Source organism: Mauremys reevesii, linkage group 4 (genome assembly GCF_016161935.1).
Source record: "Mauremys reevesii isolate NIE-2019 linkage group 4, ASM1616193v1, whole genome shotgun sequence".
NCBI classification, from domain to species: Eukaryota; Metazoa; Chordata; order Testudines; family Geoemydidae; genus Mauremys; species Mauremys reevesii.
Window position 1 is genome coordinate 144,902,350 of NC_052626.1, and position 23,995 is coordinate 144,926,344.

The 23,995-nt window shown below is 55.8% G+C and overlaps 1 protein-coding gene across 3 annotated transcripts; it reads right to left on the reverse strand.

The window, feature by feature from the left end:
- Positions 1–1,286: 1,286 nt before the first annotated feature.
- FBRS (fibrosin) lies at positions 1,287–23,472 on the reverse strand. Of its 3 annotated transcripts, none has more exons than XM_039533904.1 (18): positions 21,534–23,472; positions 20,038–20,220; positions 19,639–19,674; positions 19,491–19,520; positions 19,199–19,247; positions 17,082–17,481; positions 16,624–16,859; positions 16,047–16,240; positions 15,867–15,911; positions 9,034–9,129; positions 8,700–8,768; positions 8,586–8,615; positions 8,257–8,328; positions 4,772–4,904; positions 4,459–4,542; positions 4,230–4,313; positions 3,417–3,636; positions 1,287–3,063 (listed from the first exon to the last, which is right to left on the reverse strand). In XM_039533904.1, exons 1-18 carry the CDS (start codon positions 21,879–21,881, stop codon positions 2,418–2,420), a joined length of 2,955 nt encoding a protein of 984 aa, XP_039389838.1. In that variant the 5' UTR covers positions 21,882–23,472; the 3' UTR covers positions 1,287–2,417. The 3 variants fall into 3 exon arrangements, with proteins under 3 accessions (XP_039389838.1, XP_039389839.1, XP_039389837.1); XM_039533903.1 differs by having other exon boundaries at positions 1,292–3,063; positions 20,038–20,223; positions 21,534–23,470; XM_039533905.1 differs by lacking the exon at positions 8,257–8,328 and having other exon boundaries at positions 1,288–3,063; positions 20,038–20,223.
- Between the last annotated feature and the right edge of the window lie 523 nt (positions 23,473–23,995).

Sequence of the window (23,995 nt, forward strand, 5' to 3'; positions counted from 1 at the left end):
ACAGATGCTATTCCCCTCCCAGAGCTGGGGATAGAACCCAGGAGTCCCAGCTCCCACCAATCCTATTTCATTCCTTCTGTACACAGAACCTCACTTAAACACCATTGGCTCTGGGTTGGAGCATCATGCCCGACCTGGAGGAAGCCCAGGGTCAGGGCTGTGTCAGCAGCTGGCGGTTGTGGAGAGGAGCCCCTCATTTTAGAAATACGGAGACCCCTCTGCCATCATTTCCCCCGCAATAAAGCACCTCCTGCTGGCTTGGGTGATGCTGCAGGCTTCCACAGCTGCTCCTGTACTCTGCTCGCTGTAGCAGGCTTGTGGGGCGAAAGAGCACCCATGTGCCAAACGCACCCTGCAACACACTGCCACGGCCCTGCCAAAATGCAACTGCCACAGAAGTGAAACACAGAGAAAAACTAGGGGCAGGGGCCAGTGGCTCTTACCTGCAAAGAACAGGGCAGGGAATCAGGGGGGCTTCTGACCCCTTCTAGTTTTGTACCAGTGGAACAGGAGGGATGGGGAGTTTGGTTTTGGGTGGAGAATGCTCTGGAAGCCTCTCAGAGCTGGAGGAGAGAGTCTCTCTTCAGCCGTACAGCAGGGATTAGGAACGCTGTCACACCAGCAATCACGCAGACCCCTCTCTGACCCGGATCAGGGCTGCTGTTGCATCAGGGGCAGTGTGGACCCCTCCCCAACTGAGACTACAATGTGCCGGGGGCCGTCGGCCCTTTCCTCACATAGGATCAGGGCCGTGTCACGCTGGTGGCTGCACGGACCCCTCCCTGCATGGAACTGGGGCCGCATCACGCCGGGGGCTCCCAAGATCTATGCTGCACAGGATCAGGGCCATGTCACACCAGGGGCCAGATGGACCCCTCCCCGAACAGGATCGGGGCCGCACAGATCTCTTGCCGCACAGGATCATGGCCGTGTCATGTTGGGGGCCGCACAACCTCACCCCACATGGGATCAGAGTTGCCATGGCCCCAGGCTCTGCCCAGATCCCTCCCCGAATGGATCAGGGCTCCCACTGCGGTGGGTGCTGCCCAGACTGCAACTGAGACCGGGGCCCCCCATTGTGCTGGGTGCCACAGAGAGAGAGAATACAAGTCCCTGGCCCAGGAAGCTCACAATCGAAATCGACAAAGGGGAGGATGATTCTCCCCGTTTTACAGATAAGGCCCAGAGAGATTCAAGGTCACCCCCAGCCTGCAGTGGAGCCAGGAATGGAACCCCGGGGTCCTGGATTGGTGCCCGAACCCCAGGATCAGCCCGCATCTGGCCTCCCTCATTTCACTGCGTCAAGGCACCAGCTGCCCCCTCCTTCCCGGAGCCTCCCAGCCCTGAGCCTGAATATTTCATCACCGGCATGTTCAGATCCTGCAGTCATGGATTATAACCCAGATCCCTCACCCATCCCCATGTAGAAGAAATCACAAAGAGGAATCTATCCAGAAGCACCAATCTGGGGTTTAATTAAACCGGGGGGGGGGGGGGGGGAGAGGAAGGGGAGGAACCGGCAGTGTCCAATGCAGCCGTGTTACCCCTTTCTGATCAGGTCCAGTGTGGAGAGGGAGGAGAGCATCACAACGTCGATACAGGAATAGAAAAAAGCGCGGTACATTAAAAATGAGGGAAGAGAAGAGGGGCGGGGGGATCCTTTAAAATCACCACCTCAAACCTGGTATAAATGTACAAAACCCAGCTCACCTGAGGGAGCAGGGACCTATTTACACTAGGCTGGGGGCCCCAGCTCCACTCCTGCCCCCCCAGTCCACAGGGGAGCAAAGACACCCCCCGAAATCCCCACTCACGGGGAGATTTGGGGAACCCAAAGCCCAAACTCCTGCCCTGAAAGCCCACGAGCTTGGGGAGATCGCCCTTTAACCCCCACCTGCCCCGGGGTGATCCCAACCACCCAGACCTAACTCCCCTCAGTCCAGTAGAGAACACCCCGACAGCTGGTCTTTCTCCCCCAAGCCCTCTCCATGGGACAGCGCGGGGCACCCAGTGCCAACCCTCCTTCACCTGGACCCAGCCAGGCCAGGGGGAGATGGGGAGGCACAGCCACACCCTGAACCCCACTGTCCTGCCCCCCATCCCTTCTGAGCTTTTGTCTGTGTGTAGCAGCCGGGGTGGGGGGTTCCTCAGCGCTCTCACCCCTGACCCTGGCCAGTCCAAGGGATGGGGGAGGGGATGCTACACCTAATGCCACAGTGGGGGGAGGGGATACCAGTGCTGATGCCAGGTGGGAGGGATGCCGACTGGCCTGGTGTGGGGAGGATATACTGCCCCTGATGCTGGGGTGGGCGGGGGGAGAATGCTGCCCCTAATGGCAGGGTGGGGGGATCCTAGCCAGCCCAGTGTGGGGAGGGGATGCCACCGCTGATGCCAGGGTGTGGGACCCACGGGCATCATTATCTGGAGTCCCGGTCCTTGTAGGCGGTGGTGAGCTCTCGGAGGTCCGGGGCACGGCGGGGGGAGCTGGGCCGGGCGCCGGGCACAGCAGGGATGAGGGGCGGAGGAGCACCAAGCAACCCCTCTGGGGGCGGGGCCTTGGCCAGCAGCGCGGCATGGCGGGGGTAGGCCAGCAGCCCCGGGGGGTGCGGGCCCAGCCCATAGAGCCGGGCGCGCTCGTAGTCCTCGGGCAGCTCACGCTCCAGGTAGCGGGGCAGGGCGTAGGGCTCCCGCCAGGCCTCCAGGGTGGCATAGGGGGATCCGGGGGCTGGCCCAGCCACCAGGTACGGTGGCCGCTCGAAGACAGCCAGCGGCCCCAGCGAGTGGGGGACATGCAGAGCCCCGGGAAAGGGCCCGCCCGCCCGTAGTGCCCCCTCCAAGACACCCAGCTCCGGCTCCTCTTTCACCTTCACTTCCTTCTTGAGGGCAGGGTCAGGGTAGGGTGAGCGTGAGGCCCGGCCCCCCACCGGGCTGCCGTAACGCTGCTCCCGGCCTGGCTCGCTGTGTGCCCGCATGGGGCCGTCTTCCAGCCCCAGGGAGGCGGGGTGCTTAGTGGGCAGGGGCGCCGGTGAGGCATGAGGGGGGAGCCTGGAGAAGAGGGTGTCCCTGGAACAGAGGTGGGGGTTAGTACCACAAACTGGGCTGAGGCCCGCACAATCCCCAACTCATCCGCCTCCTCATCAGTCCCCGATCCGCCCCCCATTCCTCAGCCATCCCACCCCTTAATCCCCAGCCGTTCCATCCCCTTCCTCTCCCACCCTCGCATCAGCCCTTGATTCTCCTCACAATCTCTGGCCAGCCCGTCCCCCCTTCCCCAGAATCAGTCCTGCCCCCGCGCCTGGACCTCACTGCCCGGATCCCACCCTGACCCCCCACAACCCTCAGCCAGCCCTGCAACCCTCATCTCCTGCCCTCTTGCATTGACCCCTGCCCCCCCCCCGCCTGCCCCCACCTCATACCTGTCCTTCTCGTCCTTTATGGCAGGCACCTCCCGCTTGTCCAGCTCCTTGTCGTGCTGGGCCGGCCCGCGCTCAGCTGCATCACCGGCACCCCCTTTGGGCCAGGCGGGGGCAGTGGGGAAGGAGGGGGGCGTGCGGTGCAGTCGGTTCCATGGGTCGTGGGGGCTGCCGTAGGCCTGGGCCCCGGGGCTGTCCTTCTGCCCGAACATGGAGCTGGAGTCTGGGATGGGAACACAGAGACCAGAGCATGAGACTGGGAAGGACGCCCTACAACGCCATGCACATGCTCCGCCGCTCCCAAAGCTCTCCCTGCAAAAGCTCCACCTCTGCCAAGGGAGGCCCCGCCCCTGCCAAGGGAGGCCCCACCCCCACGTCCCTTCCCTATCCAGGCCCTGCCTTATCCCATGGGGGATTCGCCTAGAGGTTCCGAGAACAGGCCCCGCCCCTCAGGTGCAGGCCCCGCCCCTCTTCCCCCGAGAAATCCCTGCCTGCCTGCTCCAGCACAGGCCCTGCTCCAGGGTCGTCCCTGTTCAATTACTGTCCCTCTTGGACACACCCCTCACCCCTCCTCCCCCAGGACTCATTGAGGCCCCCCCTCCTCTCACATGGGGGGGTCTCACTTCCCAGAGCTCGCCCGTGTCCACAACTTTTCCCTCACCGGCTCCACCCCCAGCCTCTCACCATGCAGGTCCTACTCCCTCCCAGGGGGGTTTCAGCCCCCAGGGTCGCCCCACATGGGGCCTAGAACAGCCCTCCCTCCTTCCCAGCACTGGAGTCCGCCCACACGCCTGTGGCCCCGCCCCCTCTACTCACTGAAGGCGGGGTTCCCCAGGCCCCCGAAGGCCCCGTTGGAGAGCGCCCCCAGCGCGGCTAAGCCGGAGGGGCGGCTGAAGGGATCTGAAAGGCAAGAAGGAAAGGGAGGGGTGAATGGGCGCAGCGATGCCCCCCGGGGCCCCACCCCTGGTGCGCCCCACCCAGCCCACGTGCAGCCCCTGACTCCATGCCTAGTCCTGGTGCCCTGTACCCCGCCCCCAGCTCTTACCAATGTGTGCGCTGGGGCCCAGGAAAGAGCTGTGTGGCGCGCTGGGAGGCCCAAAGGAGGCACCAGAGCTTGCCTGGACGGCCCCTGTGGAGGACAGAAAGAGCATTAGATTGGTTGAGAGGAGGTCATCCCTACTGGCTAGCCCAGCTCCCTCCCTCTCTCCCCCAGACTGAGCCCCAGTCCCCACAGCCCCTGGGTGGCCTGTCTCTTCCCTCCCCCAGATAGGCCTCCAACTCCCTTGGCAATAACCTGGGTACCCGGGGCTGGGAGAGGGGCAGTGGCTGCAGGCTCCTGGGGCCAGGAAGGCGCTGACCTGCGGGGGTAAAGAGCGTGGCGGGGCGCGTGAGCTCTTGGCCATGAGCAAGGCTTCCAAAGGTCCCTGTGCCAGGAAGGCAGGTGATCAGGTCGTTCCGGAAATCCAGCTTGTGGGGATCACCCTGCATCAGCTGGGGAGAGGGGAGAAAGGAGGTCAGCCAAGGGGGAACCTAACGGCATCTCACAGGGCCCTTCTAGCCCACCCCCGCCCAGGCAGGGTCACCCCCAATGGTTACTCCCCAGGGCTCCATATGGCATCAGCCCCCAGTCTCACATGCCTCGGTGCTAGGGAACGGGCCCTCCTGGAGCTCTGGGAACCCTGGGCCAGAGCTCACAGTCTGGGAGCACGTGTAATTCTGGGGAAAGTTAACAGGTGAGGGAGGGGTCAACCGATTCGTAAAAAAAAAAATCTACAGACTCCTCATTTCACTGGTGTCACCCTCTGCGAGGGACTCTCAGTCCCCCCCTCCCCAGCTCTAGGTCCTCTGGTTGGTGGAAGTTTGGATTATACATCAGCAGCAATGGGGCGAGTCGGGTATCATTCCAAAGCCCTTTCTCCCTGCACACAACGGGCCAAACCTCGAACAATTATGTAGTTTGGGATTAGAGACAAATATTGAAACCCCAAATGGTCTTTTAATTCTACTTTAACCCGGGGATGTGAAACATGCAGCCCTTCCGAAGTGAAACTGGGACCCTTGCAGCGGTTAATGCTCAGAACATGAGACTGGATTCGGTTTTTTAAGGTTACAAGAAAGGGAAGGAGAGAGCTTCCCGCTGATTTGGCGTCATCGGCAAAAGAGAAGCGGTTCCTTGGTGCAGATCATCACCGTTATCAGCTATTCGTTTGTAACCTATCATTTATATCAATTTCTGTACCAGATGACTGGAGGATAGCTAATGTGATGCCAATTTTTTAAAAAGGCTCCTGAGCCAATGCTGGCAATTACAGACTGGTAAGCTTAACTTCAATACCGGGCAAATTGTTTGAAATTACAGTATAAACAGAATTATCAGACACATGGATGAACACGATTTGTTGGGGAAGAGTCAACACGGATTTTGTAAAGGGAAATTGTGCCCCACCAATCTACTAGAATTCTTTGAGGGAGACAACAAGCATGTGGACAAGGGTGATCCAGTGGATATAGTGTACTTAGACTTTTAGAAAACCTTTGACAGGGTCCCACACCAAAGGTTTTTAAGCAAACTAAACGGTCACGGGATAAGAGGGAAGGTTCTCTCATGGGGCAGTAACTGGTTAAAAGACAGGAAACAAAGGGTAGGAATAAATGGTCAGTTTTCCGAATGGAGAGAGGTAAACAGAGGTGTCTCCCAGGGGTCTGTACTGGGACCAGTGACGTTCAACATAGTCAGAAATGATCTGGAAAAAGGGATGAACAGTGGAGTGGCAAAATTTGCAGATGATTCAAAATTACTCAAGATAGTTAAGTCCAAAGCAGGCTGCAAAGAGATACAAAGGAATCTCGCACAACTTGGGTGACTGGGCGACAAAATGACAGTTGAAATTCAGTGTTGATAAATGCAAAGTAATGCACATTGGAAAACATAATCCCAACTATACATATAAAATGATGGGGTCTAAACTAGCTATAACCATTCAAAAAAGATCTTGGAATCACTGTGGATAGTTCTCTGAAAACATCCACTCAATATACAGCGGCAGTCAAAAAAGCGAACAGAATGTTAGGAACCATTAGGAAAGGAATAGATGATAACACACTAAATACCATAATGCCGCTATATACAGCCATGGTACGTCCACAGCTCAAATAGCGCATGCAGTTCTGGTCAACCCATCTCAAAAAAAGACATATTAGAATTGGAAAAGGTACAGAGACGTGCCACAAAAATGATTAGGGGTACGGAACAGCTTCCATATGAGGAGAGTTAAAAGACTGGGACTCTAACTTGGAAAAGAGATGACTAAGGGGAGGTATAAGAGAGGTCTATAAAATCAGGAGTGGCGTGGAGAAAGTGAATAAGGAAATGTTTTTTCCCCCTTGCACATAACGGGAGAACCAGGGGGTCACCCAATGAAATGACTAGGCAGCAGGTCTAACACAAACAAAAGGAAGTACTTCACACAACACAGTCAACCTGTGGAGCTCGTTGCCAGGGGATGTTGTGAAGGTGAAAACTATAAATGGATTAAAAAGAGAATTTAATTAGATACGTTCATGGAGGATCGGTCCATCAATGGCTATTAGCCACGATAGTCAAGGATGCAACCCCATGCTCTGAGTGTCCCTAAGCCTCTGAGTGCCAGATGCTGTGACTGGGACAACAAGGGATGGATCATGTGACGATTACCTGTTCTGGTCATTCTCTTTGAAGCATCTGGCATTGGCCACTGCCGGAAGACAGGCTACTGGGCTAGGTGAACCATTGGTCTGACCCAGTATGGCCGTTCTTATGTCACAAGTGCACTGGAGGCGTTCATATGCCGAGTTTAACATTTGAAGATGAACATTACAACACTTGCAGAGTTACAGTGTCCATGTTTTCCAAGAAGCAGACCAACGGACATAAATTGCCACTGACAAGGGGTGCATTTAGACCTGCTACCAGAAGGGCAAATCATCAAGTAATGGAACGGCTCCAAGATGATCATGTGCATCCAAAACTATCCTCCTCCTATCAGGCACAGATGGCCTGACCACACCAGTTATGTGTAAAATACCATGTGTTCCCGAATCCACCCTTACCTAGTCAAATGCTCACATGCAAAGCCCAGATACTCATCACCCTGCAATGTCTGGCAAGCAGTCTGCCTTGTACAGAGACATGAGAGTGTGGCATGGACAAAGATCAGTGTGACAACGTGCCTAGATGGAGAGGACCCCGACAATGACTTTGATGAAAACATGTTTTCAGTCCTACACGTCAAGGCTAACTTCCCTAGGATTACTAAAGAACCATGTCTTTTTTATGTAACCAACGCATCCCCAGTTAAAGTACAATTAAAAAAAAAAAACGTTACCTTTATCAATCAAACTTGTAATCTCATTCGGAAAAAAAAATATAGATATTAGGTTAGTTTGACAGGATCCATTTAAATGTTCTAGGTTTGGTACTGTTGTGTTCAAGGGAGAAAGGGCTTTTGAATGATACTCAACTGGACTCATTTCTGATGACACCGTATTATCAAAATTCCCACCAACTGGAGGATCTAGATCTGGGGCTGGGGGCAGCGAGTGTCCCCTGCTATGCTGCAGAGGGTGAAACCACTGAATTTATAATTCTGGAGATATTTAAGACTCAGCTGACACCTCTCTTGCCTTTCTATGGCTAAGGTGCCCCCCGAACGAGTTTTTACTACATTATGCTCCCAGACTATGAGTGCAGGATCCCAGCTGTGCTCTCGCCCAGCACCGGTACTGCAGGGGGCGCTACTGGTCAGGATCTGCTGTCCCCCGCAGTGCCCACTGGGGCCTAGAAAGGGCACCACCACGACTCTACCTTCATCTTCTCCTGGTGCCGCAGGATCATGTAGGCCACGCGGACGTGCATGGAGCACCATTTGCCAGGCTTCTACAAGAAAGATGGGAAAGCATCAGCTCCTGGGACACACCAGGGCAGTGCCCCCGCCTGGGCTATTCTCCCTTTGTGACCCATTCCCCACAGCGCCCCCTGCTGGGCACAAAATGGGCTATTCCCCTGCCCCATGACCCGTTCCTCCCAGCGCCCCCTGCTGGGCACGCACTGGCCTATTCCCCCAGGACCCATTTCTCACAGCGTCCCCTGCTGCAACAAGTGAAGTTACAGGATTGGTACACGTGGTTACTTACCCTCAGGGAGGGTCTGAAAGGGTCCGTGAGCTACAAAAAGACAGAGAGCGGGCGGTTAGAGAGGGATCTGTGCCCACACCGCATGCCATGCAAACAGCCCACTGCCCTGCTCACCTGACCCCCTTTCTGGGACAAAGAGGGGGCGACAGCTCCAAGCCGCGACGGCAGCTCTGGGTTAGTGCTCTGGGGAGAGAACAGGGGGTCAGGAGGCTACAAACAAATCAATCCCCCTACCACAGCCAGAGCCAAAGCCAGGACAGAGTCCTCCCTCCCATCCCTCCCCCACAATTGCCTAGACTCCCAGCCCCCCCACTCGCCTGCCAGAGCAGGGGATAGAACCCACGAGCCCTAGCTCCCAGCCACTACCCCCTCCCCCGCCAGCTTTAACCCTCTAGGCCCCACTCCCCTCCCAGAGCTGGGAATGGACAACGTCTACTTCCCTGCTCACCTTAGGCTGAAAAGCCCCCTGCAGGGAGCCAAAGGAAACAGCAGGGGGCAGGACAGGTTGGATCCCAGTCACGGTGGGAGGGAACGTGGCATAGAACTAGGAAGAGAGAGAGGGAATGGAGAGCTCACTGAGTGGAAGGGGAAGTGCCATCACTGCAGGGGTCTCCTAGTCCCTGGGGAATAAGCAGCACCCTGGGACCTCGGACCTCAACCCCCAGGAAAACCCAGCACTACAACAGGCCCAGCCTCTCCCCTACTGTATTCCAGCACCTGGGAACCCCCAGCACTGAATCATGTCCCCATCTTCCCGGTTATATCCCAATCCCCAGGAACCCCCAGCCCCAAGACACAGCCCTGTCCCCCACCGCTATGCCTCAGCACCTGGAAGCCCCAGCACCGAGAAACAGTCCCATCCTCTGGCTATATCCCAGCTGCCGAGATATCCTGGCACTGACACACAACCCAGATCCTAGCCCCTGGGAACTCCCAGCACCGAGACGCAGCCCTATCCCCCATCGCTATAGCCAGCCCCCGGGAAGAAATGGTTGCTCATCCTGGACTGTAACTGTGGTTCTTCGAGATGTGCCCCCTCCGGGTGCTGCCCGCTAGCTGTGCTTGCGCCCTCATGCCTTTGACTTGACAGTTCTCATGGCACTGCCCCGGGCCACTGTCCTATAGCACTGCGCGGGCGAACCGCCCTCAGCTCCGTCTCTACCATGAAACCCTAAAGCAGAGAACTCTGAAGCGGAGGGGAAGGAGGGCGGGGAGTGGTGCACGCATAGGGACACACATCTCGAAGAACAACAGTTACAGCACAGAGTGAGTAACTGTCTCTTCTTCGTTGAGTAGTGTCCCTGCAGGTGCTCCGCTCCGGGTGACTACCAAGCAATTCCCTCTAAGGGCGGGGAGGGGAGGGGAAATGCGTGGCCTTCAGAGTCGATTTCAGTACGAAAGAAAGTACAGAAAACACAGCATCAGAAGCAGAGTCGGGAGTTACTGATGAGCGTTCAGCGAACGTGCATATAGAACCCCAAGTAGCAGCCTTACGTATTTCAGTCATGGGCATGTTTTTGAGAAACATCGTAGAGGTGGAAATGAATCTCATAGAGTGAATTCAGATGTCCGGAGGTGCCTGAATATTACAAGATTTGTACTAAGAATTAATGCAGCCAGATATCCACTTGGCAAGTCTTTGATTAGAGACTGCAGGCCCTTTTCATCTAGCTGCAAGTGAGACACACAATTTTGGGGTCTTTCTGAAGTGGTTGTCATATCCAGAGAGGAGGCGCGGGCTCTCCCAAGCTCAAGGGTGTGCAACAATACTTCTTGTTTACCTAGGTGAGGTTTAGGGTGGAAGATCAGCAGGTGAATGGGTTGGTTAATATGGAACTCAGAGGAAAGTTTAGGTAAAAATTCGAGGTGGGATCATAACGTGACCACCTCCTTAAAAAAAAAAATCTATGAAAAGGGGCCTTTGTGGCATGTCCCCCTTTTCCTCAACCAGTCGTGCCGACAGGATGGCTACCTGCAATGTTGTTTTCATTGATAAATGGAGCAGGCAGCTCAGTTTAAACTGTGATCTTGTAAGGCATTTAAGAACCAGATTACGACACTTGACTGACCGATTCTGATTTCTGAGCCGCCTGAGGAACCTCAATATTGTTGGGTGGGCAAGAACAGAATAACCCTCTGCTGTAGAATGGAAAGCTGGGATGGCTCTAATGCAACTCAGCAACAGCCCCGAAATTTTTAGAGTTAGGATATAGTCCAGTATATCTGGCTGCGATGAGGTTGGTGGAATATGTCGGAGGTCACACCAACAGACAAATCTTGTCCATTTGAGAGTACATTTAGTGAGTAGACTGTTTTCTGCTGTGTAACTACTCTTTTTACCTCCTCTGAGCAAGCTGTCTCTAATCCCATGAATCATGGAACAACTGTGCTTTAAGATGAAGCATTCCAAGGCTGGGGTGAAGGATCTTCCAGCCCTTCCTGGGAGGGCAGATGAGGATAAACCTAGAGAGTGATCAGTGAGCAAACGAACCGCTGTACCAGGTAAAGAAACCATGTTTGTCTGGGCCCGATCAAAACTATTCAGAGGACTCTGGTTCTGTCCTTTTTTATTTTGAGCAGAACTTTGGCTATTAGAGGAGTCAGTGGGCATACAGGCAGTAGATCCGACGACCAATGAAGGCATCTCACAGGAATCGGTGACCCAGTCCGCCTCTGGAGCAAAACTAGGCACATCTCTTGTTTATCGCTGTGGTGGATTGGAAATCTTGATCCACCAACAGAGCAACCTTCTCCAGTTTGGGACCTATCTGGGAGGTGCCCCATTACTGGAATATGTAGTGTAATATGCTGGAATCTATTTCTCACTCATGGTCTTGGAAGAAGTGCCTGCTGAGAGTATCCATGGTCACATTCTGAGCCCCTGGAAGACAGGCTGCTGTGATGACACTCTGATTGTATATGCACCAATTCCAGAGCTTGACAGCCTCAGTGCAGAGGAATGGGGATCTTGCATCTCCTTGCCTGTTGATGTAAAACATGCATGACGTTGTCCATCACAACCTTTATGTACTTGCCCCGATTAGTGGTAGAAACCGGAGAAAGGCGTATCTGACCACTCTGGAGTTTGATGTGTAGCATGGTCTCTTGTGACATCCATTTGCCTTGGGCCACGTGAACATCCAGATGCTCTCCCCACCCTAGCATGGAGGCATCAGTCATTATGACGAGCGTTGGGAAAAGACATATAAATGGGAGTTCTGCGCACACTCTGTGATGGTCTTTCCAACAATTGATGGACTGTTTTATGCAAGTGGGTATGGAAAGAAGCATATTTAAACTGTGTCTGTTTGGTGACTAAACACTCTTGAGCCACCCTTGAAGGCAGTGCAATCAGAGCCTTCCGTGATCAACTAGTTGCTATGTGCCCCAACAATTGAAGACAGTTCTTGACCGAAGCTTGGGTGCTGAGCTGGATTGTATTGGCTATGTTGGAAAGAGCCACACACCTGCGCAGAAGAAGGTAGGCTCTTGCTGTTACTAAATCAAGATGTGCTCCTATTAATGCTAAGTTGTGCACAGGGGTCAAAAGGAGATTTTTGAATGTTCAGTTGTAGGCCCAAGTTGAGGAAGAGATCTATGGCTTTGGAAGTGGCCCACGAAGTCAGTTCCAGGGAGCGATCCTTCAGCGGCCAATCATCCAGGTAAGGGAACCCTAAAATACCTTTCCTGCAGAGCTGTGCTGCTATTACTGACATGACTTTCAAAAGACCCTTGGGGCAGATGACAGGCTGAAAGGGAGCACCTGGTACTGACAGTGGTCTTGGCTGACAATAAAATGTCCATTGTGAGATGGCTGGATCGCAATGTGGAAAGGCACATCCTGAAGGTCAAGGTCTGAGAACCAATCCCCTGGATCTAGTGACGGAATTAACACTGCAAGTGTCACCATTTTGAATGTTTGTGCAAGTGTTGAGTAGCCTCAAATCTAGGATGGGTCTCCCAGGGCCATTCTTTTTTGGTATTAGGAAAGGCCTGGACTAAAACCCCTTTCCTCTGTGCTGCATGGGAACTGGTTCTACAAACACCCGAGTGTAGGAGAGAGGCTATTTCCTGACAAAGCAAGCTCCCGTGAGAGGGGTCCCTGAAAAGGGATGGAGAGGGCGGTTGGTCAGTGGAAAAGATGTGGAGGGGATGGCGTACCCTGTGGAGATGATCAAACCTATCTGACTATAAGGATCGACTCCCAAACGTGCCTGAAGAGGTAAAGGTGGTCGCCAAAGGGAGGAAGGCAGTGGAACTGGTGGAGTCGGTACGGATGAGGGTGGTAATTCAGAATCTCAACCAGCCCATCAGAATTGCTGCATGGAGGTGGAAGGGTGCAAGGCAGAAGGCTGAGGGTTGGATGGTTTCCTTCTCTGGAATTTGGGTGTATTCTGATATGGTTCACACAGCCTCTAGGAGATCAGGAATTGAGCTGTCTGGGATCTCTGAGCTGTCTGGGACTTGCTAAACCATCTTTTGTAGACAGATGTATAGTTCCCAAGAGAACACAAAGTAGCCCTAGAGTCCTTTAATGTGCTCAGAGATTCATCTGCACCCATCAAAAGGAAGGTCTTCCACTGTATTCTGTATTCTGCTCCTCTTTCGGAAATCTAGAGCTAGAGCCAGGAGGCCCTTCTCAGAACTACTGCTGCAGAGATCGAATGGGCAGCAATATCGACAGTGTTGAGAGAGGCTTGTACTGGTGTTCTGGCAAGTAGCTGGCCCTCCGCAATAATTGCCTGGAATTGCTCTCTATGCTCTACCAGTAATCGGTCAACAAAAGAGGTGGGGGGAGGGGGAGTCACAAGGTTATTGTAGGGTGGGGTTGTGGTACTGCTACCCTTACTTCTGCGTTGCTGCTGGCGGCGGCGCTGCCTTCAGAGCTGGGCAGCTGGAGAGCGGCGGCTGCTGGCCGGGAGCCCAGCTCTGAAGGCAGAGCCGCTGCCAGCAACAGCGCAGAAGTAAGGATGGCACGGTATGGTATTGCCACCCTTACCTCTGCGCTGCTGCCTGCAGAGCTGGGCCTTCAGTCAGCAGCTGCCACTCTCCGGCCGCCCAGCTCTGAAGGCAGCAGCACAAGAATGACGTGGTAGGTATTGCCACCCTCATTTCTGCGCTGCTGCTGGCAGGGCGCTGCCTTCAGCTAACCCAGCCAACAGCCACCGCTCTCCGGCCACCCAGCTCTGAAGGCAGCGCAGAAGTAAGGGTGGCACTACCCCGATCCCCCTAAAATAACCTTGCAACCCCCCACAACTCCCTTTTGGGTTAGGACCCCCAATTTGAGAAACGCTGGTCTCCCCCGTGAAATCTGTATGGTAAAAGCACACAAGAGACCAGATTCCCTGGTCCGTGAAGCATTTTTCATGGCCGTGAATTTGGTAAGGCCCAGTGATTATATTTCACCATTAACGCCTGATAGTTGGTTATTTTAAGTTGTAAGGAGGCTGACGAGTAAGATCTTCTACCAACTAGGGCTAAATGTTTATCATCTCTCTTTCATGGGGTGTGGATTTAGCACAGTGCAGCCCTCCATATTTGTTAACTGCGTCGACCACCAAAGGAGTAGGAGAGGGCTGAGAAAAAACAAGTCTTTTGCTGGAACATAATATTTCTTATCCGTTCTCTCACAGGTAGACAGAATAGTGCCTGATGATCGCTGGAGGATCCAGAAGGGCCTTGTTGACACACAAGGCTATGTGGGCAGATGAGGGTGAATGAAGGACACCAAGCGGCTTATGATGAGGTTCTTTAATCTCCTGGAGAGGGATCTGCAAGGAACTGGCAATTCTCTTGACCAGATCCTGAACTGCTTAAAATCATCCACCAAGGATGGAGGATGAGGCATGACTGCTTCATCAAGAGTTGAGGAGATGTGGTTGGAGGAGACACCTCTTCACTGGCTTTAGTTTCTTGCTCCTCAAAAAATTTCTTCTTGAGGATCAGGTCTCCTAGAGAGGGCAGGCGATGAAGGTTGCCTATCTTTGTGATGGGTGGTGCTCGAAGCCCTGGAAAATTGTTAACGATAGGCTGCTTTGGTACCAAGGGCGCAGAGGAAGAGTTTTCTTGCTGCTTTGGTCTGCTAACGGTACCAACGATCGCGCTGGGCCTACGGCTTTGCCATCTTTTGGTTTAGTGGTGCCCTCGGAACCTGAGGAACCAGCAGCCTCACAGGTACCAGACTGGAGAACACACAGTGCTGAAGTAGCTGAAGACACTAACGACCTTGGCTTTTTTGAGATAAATTCTACCTGGTGAACTCAGGGCACGACCTTTGGAAGGCTTATGAGAGGAGTCTTGCGTCTTCCTCTTAGATGCCCTCGATGAGAGCAGTTGAGAGATAGTGGAGGTAACATTTTCCTGGAGACTGGTGTACAGGAAGAGTCCCTTGGCCTGGATCAGAAGCCAGGCGTAGTGAGCTCTCCATCATCAGGAGAGGAAGTTTGATCTCCCAGATTTTTCTGGCTCTAGATGTCAATGCCAGACAGAACTTACACTTCTGGGCAATGTGTGATTCCCTGAGGCAACAAGTGCACTGTGGAGTGCCTGTCACAACAGACAACATTTGACACTGGGAGAACCGGGCATAACCTCCTAGTGAACAGGAATGACCTTATCTACTAACTAATATCTATCTAAATGTAACAGATTTAAAAAAAAAATTAATTATTTTTCATAACTAGGAAGCTAAAGCTACTACTACCACTTGTTAACTGATTACACTAATGTTAAACATTACGAACGAACTACTACAGTAACAAAGCAGGACACAGTTGAGGTCATCTCAGCGGGAACCGCTGCCAGAGCTCTGTCTCCGGCCGAGGCGGCTGAGAAGAAACTGAGGGTGGTTCGCTCGTGCAGTGCTATATAACCGCAGCACAGGGCTCGTGCAGTGCTATATAACCGCAGCACAGGGCTCGTGCAGTGCTATATAACCGCAGCACAGGGCACGAGGCTGACTAGCACGCATGCGCGAGCAGACCAGACACTGCTATGAGAAATCGCTGACCAAAGGTGCAGGGGGCACAAGCGCACCTACAGTGCACCAGCCACACGGACACTGCTCGAAGAACCACCCCTGGTATTGAGACATGGCCCCATCCCGCCCCTCAATATCCCCAGCGCCCAGGAGCCCGGCACCTAGACACAGCTTTGCCCCCCCGCCCAAATATCCCCAGCTCCCAGGAGCCCTGGCACCTGGGCACAACTCTGCCCCCCCCCCAATATCCCAGCCCTTGGGACCCCCTGGCACAGGGCAGTGGCTGCCAAGGCTGCACTCACGTTATGCCTCAGAAGCCCATCAATCTTGCCTGGGTATTTCTCAAACTGGAAAAGAAAAAGTGGGCTATAAGGGGAACCCAACGCACCAGTGCTCTCTCGAGTCCCTTTCCCCGCTCCCCCCGAAGGCAGAGTTTCCTGCCCTGGGTCGGACGGAGCGGACGCCCCTGAAGGGTCACTCACCATGGCGGGGGCGGGCACCATGCCCGGCGGGAAGGGGGTGAAGTGCTGGTGCGTGTGCTGGTGGGTGTGCTGGTGCTGGTGGTTGTGCTGGTGGAACTGGAAGGCCAGCGGGCGGATGGCGGCTGCCCCCATGTCGGCCCCGCCCTGCGCCGTCAGGAACCGCGAGCTCAGGCCCTGCCGGATCAACTCTTGTTCTGAGCAGAGAGAGGAGAGAGCAGGGGGTGGAGTTAGCAGGGGGAGATGGGACCCCCTTGTAGCCCCTCCCCCTCAGTCCCCCAGAGAGACGGGACCACCCTCCACCACCTCTTCCTGAGAAATGAAACCCCTTCCACAGCCACCAGCCACCCCCGCACCCTCCCAGAGATGGGATCCCCTAGCCGGCCCCTCCCCCTGGAGATATGGGAACCATCTTCTGCCTGCCTCACCCTGAAAGATGTTCCCTCCCTCCCTCCGCCAACCCCTTCCCAGAAGAGATGGGACTGGCCCCACCAGCCCCTCCCTTCCCCCTCACCAGCCTCTCCCAGCCAGCCCTGCCATACACCCCACCCCCAACCCCTGTGCCTCCCTCCCAACTCACCAGATAAGGCTGCGGCTGCGGCCGGGTGCCCGGCGACCTGGAGCAGAGGGGGTGGTGGGGGCAGGCCCGGAGAGGGGGGGAAGAGGGGCGGGTGATGGTGGGTGGGGGGGCGCAGGGTGGAAGGGAAGGCGTGGGGGGGCAGGGCCAGCGAGGGGGTGGAGGGGCGGGGAGGAAGCTGTGAGGAGGAGGAGCACGGGGGCAGCAGGGGCTTGGCGTGTGCGCTGCTCCGGCTGCACCTGCAGAAGACAGAGAGGAAGAGAGAAAGTCAGCCCAGGGGAGAGAACGAGCGAGACCGAACGAGAGGAGAGTAAGTGGGGGGGAAGACGAGCAGGTATGGAACACGGAACAGGGGGAGGAGGGGACACACGATTGAAAGAGAGCAAGAAAAGAAGGGGGGGGAAGGTGACAGAATGAAGGGGGACAGAACGAGGCAGGAACGCACGCCCTAGCTCACTCACCCGGCGATGCTGAGGTCCAGCCCTGCTCCATAGGGCCCCGGCGGCGTGGGGCTGGCGAAGGGCGCTCCCTTCCCATGCACAGTGGGCTGGGGCAGGCCGTGGGGTGCTGGGCCCCCCTGCGGCACCGGTGGCTGGCCCCGGGGCTGGGGCGTGGTGCGGGCAGCAGCCGGGTTGGGTGTCCGGGAGGGCGGCGGGGCTGGAGGAGTAGGGGGCCGGGCCGGGGCCACAGGGAGGGCTGGGGCTGCCTGAGAAAGGGGGTCCTTGGGCAGGAAAGGCACTAGCTGGGGGCCCCCGTCGGCCTCGTGGCTCCGCTCCTGGCTCCGCTCCAGCCCTGAAACCTTGGGGATCACAGAGAGTTTGGCTGCACAGCTCCCGTTCACGGCACCAACTGGGCCCGAGGCTGGGGAGAGAGACAGCAGCCAGTGAGAGACCACCCAGCACCAGGGGGCACTCCCCTGGCTGCCAGTGCTGCCCTGATGCCCCAATGCAGCGCTGGGGTGGGGTGGGTGGGTGCTGCCATGCAATGAGCAGGGTGGGAGGGCTCCGTAGGAGGCACTCCCCAGCAGTCAGTGCTGCCCTATGCCCCAGTGCAGTGCTGGGGGTGTGTGACAGGCTGTACTCATGTTCACACTTTTCAATAGACTATGATAAATTGTGTACAAATGTATCCCTTGTGAGGTGGTATCTGAAAACTCATAATCTGCTGAACATTTTTGTCCTGGTAAAATATGTGTGGCAACAATGTATGTGAAGTTATAAGATTCTACTATATCACATTGTTGTAACGTGTCCCAAGTTTAGAAAAGCAGGCCCAAAACAGTTCTTCAGAGACAAAAGACACATTGATGTCCCGGCCAGGTATCAGCACAACCAATGAACCATCATATACTACCACCTAGATAAGTGGCCATTCTTTGGCAGGAAGAAAGGTGTGAGCGAGAACTTTACATATTGGCAGAGCCACAGTTGGGGGGTTCCATGGAAACAGACTGTCTGTCACCTGAACCCCAGTTGGAGATAATCCTCAAAGAGGGGAAAAGCGTATGGGAAACAGTGGCCTCCAAATCATCTCTCGCCCCTCACTCTACTCACAGGAGCAGTGAAGTTAGAATGACAAAGGAAGCATCACTGAACTGGGGGGGAATCCTGGCTGAAGCAATCCAGCCAGACTGCTGTAAGCTTATGGCGAGAAAAACATTTTTGCTTTAAGTTCACTTAGCTTGTTAAGGTAGGTACTTCCTTATAAAAGGAAGTATTTTTTCCCACACCGCACAGTCAACCTGTGGAACTCCTTGACAGAGGATGTTGTGAAGGCCAAGACTACGACGGGGTTCAAGAAAGAACTAGATATATTCATGGAGGATACATCCATCAATAGCTATTAACCAGGACGGGCAGGGATATTTGCCAGAAGCTGGGAATGGCTGACAAGGGATGGATCACTTGATAACCTGTCTGTTCATTCCCTCTGGGGCATCTGGCCTTGCCCAGTGTCGGCAGACAGGATACTGGGCTAGATGGACCTTTGGTCTGACGCAGTGTGGCAGTTCTTATGTTAGGTATTAGTTTGTCTTTTTGACTTATTTTCTTTGTAACCAATTCTGACTTTGATGCTTCATTACTTGTAATCACTTAAAATCTTTCTTTCTGTAGATACGAAAGTTGTTTTATTGTTTTTTCTAAGCCAGTGTGTTTGGACTGAAGCATTTGGGAACTGCCACTTGAGAGAACATTATGCATATAATTTTCCATTGATGAAATGACTGACTTTCTGTGAGCTTGTATTGCCCAGCTGGGAGCTGTGCAGTACAAGACGTACATTTCTGGCGGACAAGGCTGGGACTGGGAATTTGCTGGCGTCGCCCTGTATGTAATTCATGAGAGGCTGGCCAGAGCGCTCCAGTCATTTAGCTGGGAACGATTTTGCAGGCTAGGGGCTATAGTGGCTGTTCTCACAGCAAAGCAGAGCAAAAGGCACCGCAGGCTAGAGAATGAAGGGGGGACAGTTGTTTAACAGTCTGGATTGTATCCGGGGTAATGTCACAGGGGCACTGTGCTGCAGCGAGCAGGGCGGGGGGCGGGCTCTGTAAGGGGCGCTTTTCTTCTTTAGCACCCACCTTTGTTGGTTGAGACAGTGAACGATTGATCCAGATCATCATTGGAGGCCTGATAGGGAGAGAAATGAACTCACGTTATCACTGGCTGTGGGGAGCCCCCTGTTGCCAAATACACACCAGGAGCCCCCCTAACCATCCTTGATTCTCTGAGCTCCCCAGGGAGGGGTCCCCCTCCCAACCATGCCTGCCCGGGGGGGTGGGATTAGGGATGTGAGGGCAGGAGGGGTGGGCTGGTGGAGTTCAGGGGGTGGAGATGGGGGCAGGAGGAGGGGTAGGGTTCAGGGCCTCTCACCTGCTCCCCTGGGTCACTCTCCATGTCGCACTGCAAGGGAGAAAGACAAAGGTGGGATGAGCGGAGGGCGCGCTGCCTGAACCTGCCCCTAGGGGGTGCCGTGGGCCAGACAAAGGGGGGAGAGGCGGAGCGCGAGAGAGCCACTTACTATGTATCCTGTTTCCAAGTAGGAGCGGAGGGAGGCCTGGGGGAAAAGAAGGGGTACGATTGGCAGCACCGCCCCCTGCTCAGCAGAGTTGGGATGCCCCTGCCATGTGTAATAAGCACCTCCTGCAAGCTACCCACCCCCAGCCTGCACCCCAAAGTCCTCATCCAGCCTCCACCCTCCTTTGCACCCCCCATGCTCCATCTCTCCTCATCCCCTCACCCTCCCTTGCATCCCCAGCCTTTTCCCCCAACCCAGCCCCTACTCTTCCAGCATCCCCACTGTCCCCCTTTCACAATACCCTACCATCCCCCTGCCCAGCTCCCCACACTGCCTTGCAGCCCCGTGTCATCCAGCCCCCCAGTTCTCCCTGCCCAACCCCACATCCCCCTCTCCACTCACCTCTTTCCTCCTCCTCTTGCTGCGTCTCCTCAGCGCCCGCTCCCCGGCATGCCGCCCACACCCCTTCTCTGAGCTCTCATCACGGCCCTCCTCCTCCTCTGAGCCGCTCCCCTCATCCCGCTTCCGCTTCCCCGAGTGCTTCAGCCGATGCTCCAGCCGCTCGGGCGTCCTCAGTGTCGTGTCCTTCTGTGGGGAGGGGAAGACGGTGAAGCAGCTCCTTGAGGACAGATGACATCTGCCCAGCCACCCCTAATGAGTTCCCTCACCTAGCGCTTAGACACAGCCACCTCTGGGGTGGAGCGTGGGGGGCTGCTTATACTGGGATCCCTTGCCTAGTGCTGAGATATGGACACCTCTTGGGTAGGGCACAGGGACTGTTTACATAGGGATCCCTTGCCTGGTGCTGAGAAGCAGCCACCTGGGGGGCGGGACATGGCAGAATACAACTGCCCTAGTGGAGTTCGACCTTTACTCTGGGTACACGCCTTGATTCCGAATCAGTCGAGTCTGACAAGAGGAGCAAGCATGAGTCACTGCAGAACAGGAACACACTGAGATTGGAGAGCTCCCCACCCTGCATTCCTGACACCTGGATTCCCTGCTTCACATTTTAACCGGAAGATGTCTTATGGCATGTCTATACTGCCCACGGCACAGCGCTGCCGCGCTGTAACGTGGGCAGTTTAGTCACACTTTATCGCCAGGGGAGAGCTCTCCTGGGGTTAAAAAAATAACCACCTCGAACAAGGTATCTTTTCAGTGCTAAAACTTTTGTCACTCGGGGTGTGTTTTTTCACACCCCTGAATGACTGAAGTTTTGGAAGTGTAGACACAGCCTTACTTGCAGCCTGACACAGCACCTCTTCCCAAAGGAGAGCAACCTTCCTGGACACAGCACTCAGGATCCCAGAAAAAAGTCATGGCCCCGTCCCCCCCGCTAGATCCCAGCCCCCGGGAAGCCCTGCCACTGAGAGATAGCCCCATCTCTCCCACTATATCCAGTGCTAGGAACCCCCGGTTCCAATGCACAGGCATCCCCACCAGCTATATCCCATCCCCTGGCACTGTGACACATCCCCTCCGTCATCCTATATCCCATCCCCTAGCATCAAGACGCAGCCCTGTCCCGCCCTTCCCTCCCCCCCTGCTCCACTATATCCAAGCCCCCAGAAACCCCCATCCCCAAGACACATCCCTGTCTCCCCAACTATCTCAGCCGTCAGGAACCTTTGGCACCTAACTACATCCCTCACTATATTCCAGCCCCCGGGAACCCCCAGCACTAAGACATGGCCCCATCTCCATTCTATATGCCAAGTACTCCAGAAACATAACCCCATCAATCCACCCTATCCGGGCTGGGCTGCCTAGAATTGTCTGTTTTGGGTGTGGTGTATGTGTGTCGCACACCACTGTGCTTCGCCTGGAATGGGCTCTGCTACGTGTCTCCTGTGCCCTATAGTGCCTGTGGCTGAGGACGATTCTCAGGCCCTCACCTCCAGTGCCTCCAGACTGATGAAACTAGCAATGGCAAAGCCGTCAATCAGATCCTCTTCCTCCTCCTCCTCCTCCTCATGGCTGCAGGAGGAGCCTGATGGCCTTGTCCTCCGGCGCAAGGGCCGGCGCCGGGGCTTACCAGGCGCCACAGGGGCTGGTGGGGCGGGACCTTCGCTCTCAGAGTCTGAGGAAGAGGAGAGGACGCCCCGGTGGGCGGGCTCCCCTGGGCGTCCCCCTCGACGTTGGCTCCGGCGGCTCTCGCGGTCCCGCCGCGAGCAGCGCCGCAGCCTCCGGGCCCTGCCACCTCCCCCGCTCCAGCAGGGGGCAGGAGCTGCCGCCGCTTCCATGCTGCCCCCGGCGAAGCCTCTTCCTCCGACGCCCTTCACCCCTCTCCGGCCTGCCGCATGGCAGCTGTTCTGAACTGGGTCCTCTCCTCTGGGCGCTGACTGGTGGAGAACCAGAGGGGGGAGCTCCTCCCCCAGGAAGTGGAGGGGGTGTGTCTTCGTCCTCCCCTTTAAACGCTTGCTGGCAACCTCCCCTTTAAGGGGGATTTTGACAACCTTCCCCTTTGAAGTCCGATTTAGGGCCCCCCAACACGAACTCCCTGTGGCAGTTTCTTTGGGGGGCCTCCCCTTCAGTACGCCACAGCGGCTGCTCTGTGCGTCCTCCCCTTTAAGGCAGGCCTTTCCAACAACAGACGTTTAATGCCCCTTAACATAAACTCCTAGACCAGGGTGGGCAGAGGTGCACCTCCCCTTTAAGTCAGATTAACTTGCTGCCGAAGCCAACGACGCTACACCCCTCTTTCCAAGGGCCTCCCCTTTAAGGGTAGGCCATGAAATGGCTGAGGCAGCTTCTGGCAGAGGCCTCCCCTTTAATCAGGCCTCACATCCCCCCCTGCGGTATTGGGGCCCCTCCCCTTTAAGTGGGCGGGCTCGACACCCCCGCCACAGGCAGTCCCTGGGGTAGCCGGCCTGCACGCGAGGCAACTTCCCCTTGGAGAGTCCGGAGTTAAACCTCTTCAGCCATCAAACACGTCGGCGGGGAGGGGGAGGCGTGACTTCCCCTTTAAGACTCCAGCTTCCACTTCTGCCAGCAATGGCAATGGTCGATGGGCCGAGGGGTAAAGCTCCCCCCGCAAACGGGTCTGCCTTCGCGGGACTCGCCTCCCGTGTAAAAATCCAGATTGAACGGCTCCTGCCTCCCGGGGGGCCGGGGTCACTGCCCCTTTAAGAAACCGGACTGAAATCGCTTCCCGGGATTCATGTCAGGGGCCACGTCCCCTTTAAGAACCCAGAGTTTAAATCTCACCAGCCACTTCCGTAATTAGGCCAGCTGGCGTCCCCTTTAAGAACTTGGCGTCAAACTCCGCCGACAAGAAACCCCCTTCCACAATGGGGCAGGAGCGAACTCCCCTTTACCAGCTCCGGGCTCCCTTTAAATCCATTGACAGGCGCTGGGATGAAGAGGGGGGTTGTTTTCTTCCGGCAGAAATCCCCCTTGACTCCTGACGTTGCTCTGTCCCTTTAAGAAAGCGGCCGTAGAGGGCAGGAATCCGTTGGCGGGGACGGGGGGCTCTCGCGGCCGTTGCGGGGAGCGGGGCGTCTTCGCGACCCCCGCGCTGATTGGCCGCGAGGCTCGTGCCCAGCGCTGTCCTCGCTGCCCCCCCGCTGATTGGCCGAACCGGTGGGGACGGAATGGTTCGGTCCGAGCCGGTCTCTGCTTCCCTCACGGGAGGGGGCCCGGTTGGTCTCGCCCTCGCCGGGCCGCGCCCCGCTCGCCCCTGTCCCCCGACTCTCTCGGCTGTCTGTCTCTGCGCGTCGCTGCCGGATCCTCTTCCCCTCTGCGCACGGCACGCGACGTAATCCCGTCCACAGCGTGCGATCCCTCCGCCATCAGATGATAGCGCAGAAGGGGAAAAAATCCCTCCGCTGGAAGTAATCCCTGCAGCCCCTCCCCCACATTGTGATGTCACAGCGTCCCCAGGAGACGTAACAGCCCGGTGATGTCACAGCCCCACAAACTGCAGCATGATGTCACATCACAGCTTGATGACATCACATCCTACGTTGATGTCATAGCCCCACCATACGACATAGCACAATGACACCTGATTCTGTCCTGATGTCACCACACCATGTTGTAATGTCACCACCCAGCCTTGTGATGTCACAGCCCCAGTGCCCCACCCAACCACAGCAGCATGGCACATCCAGTTCTGCCCTCAGCGTCCATGCAGTCACACCAGGCCAGTCCAAACCCAGCTCCATCCCTCCCCCACTGTAAGCCACAACAGCAGGGAGGGGGTATGACTCGGGGTATCTCATCCCTATCCAGTGCCACCACTCAAGGGACAATCACTTTGTTCATACAGCACCAAGCACAATGCAGACCTGGACTGTGACTAGGGCTCCTAGGTGCTACAGTAAAGGAGTTGCCTTAACACTGGCCTCCTCCCATC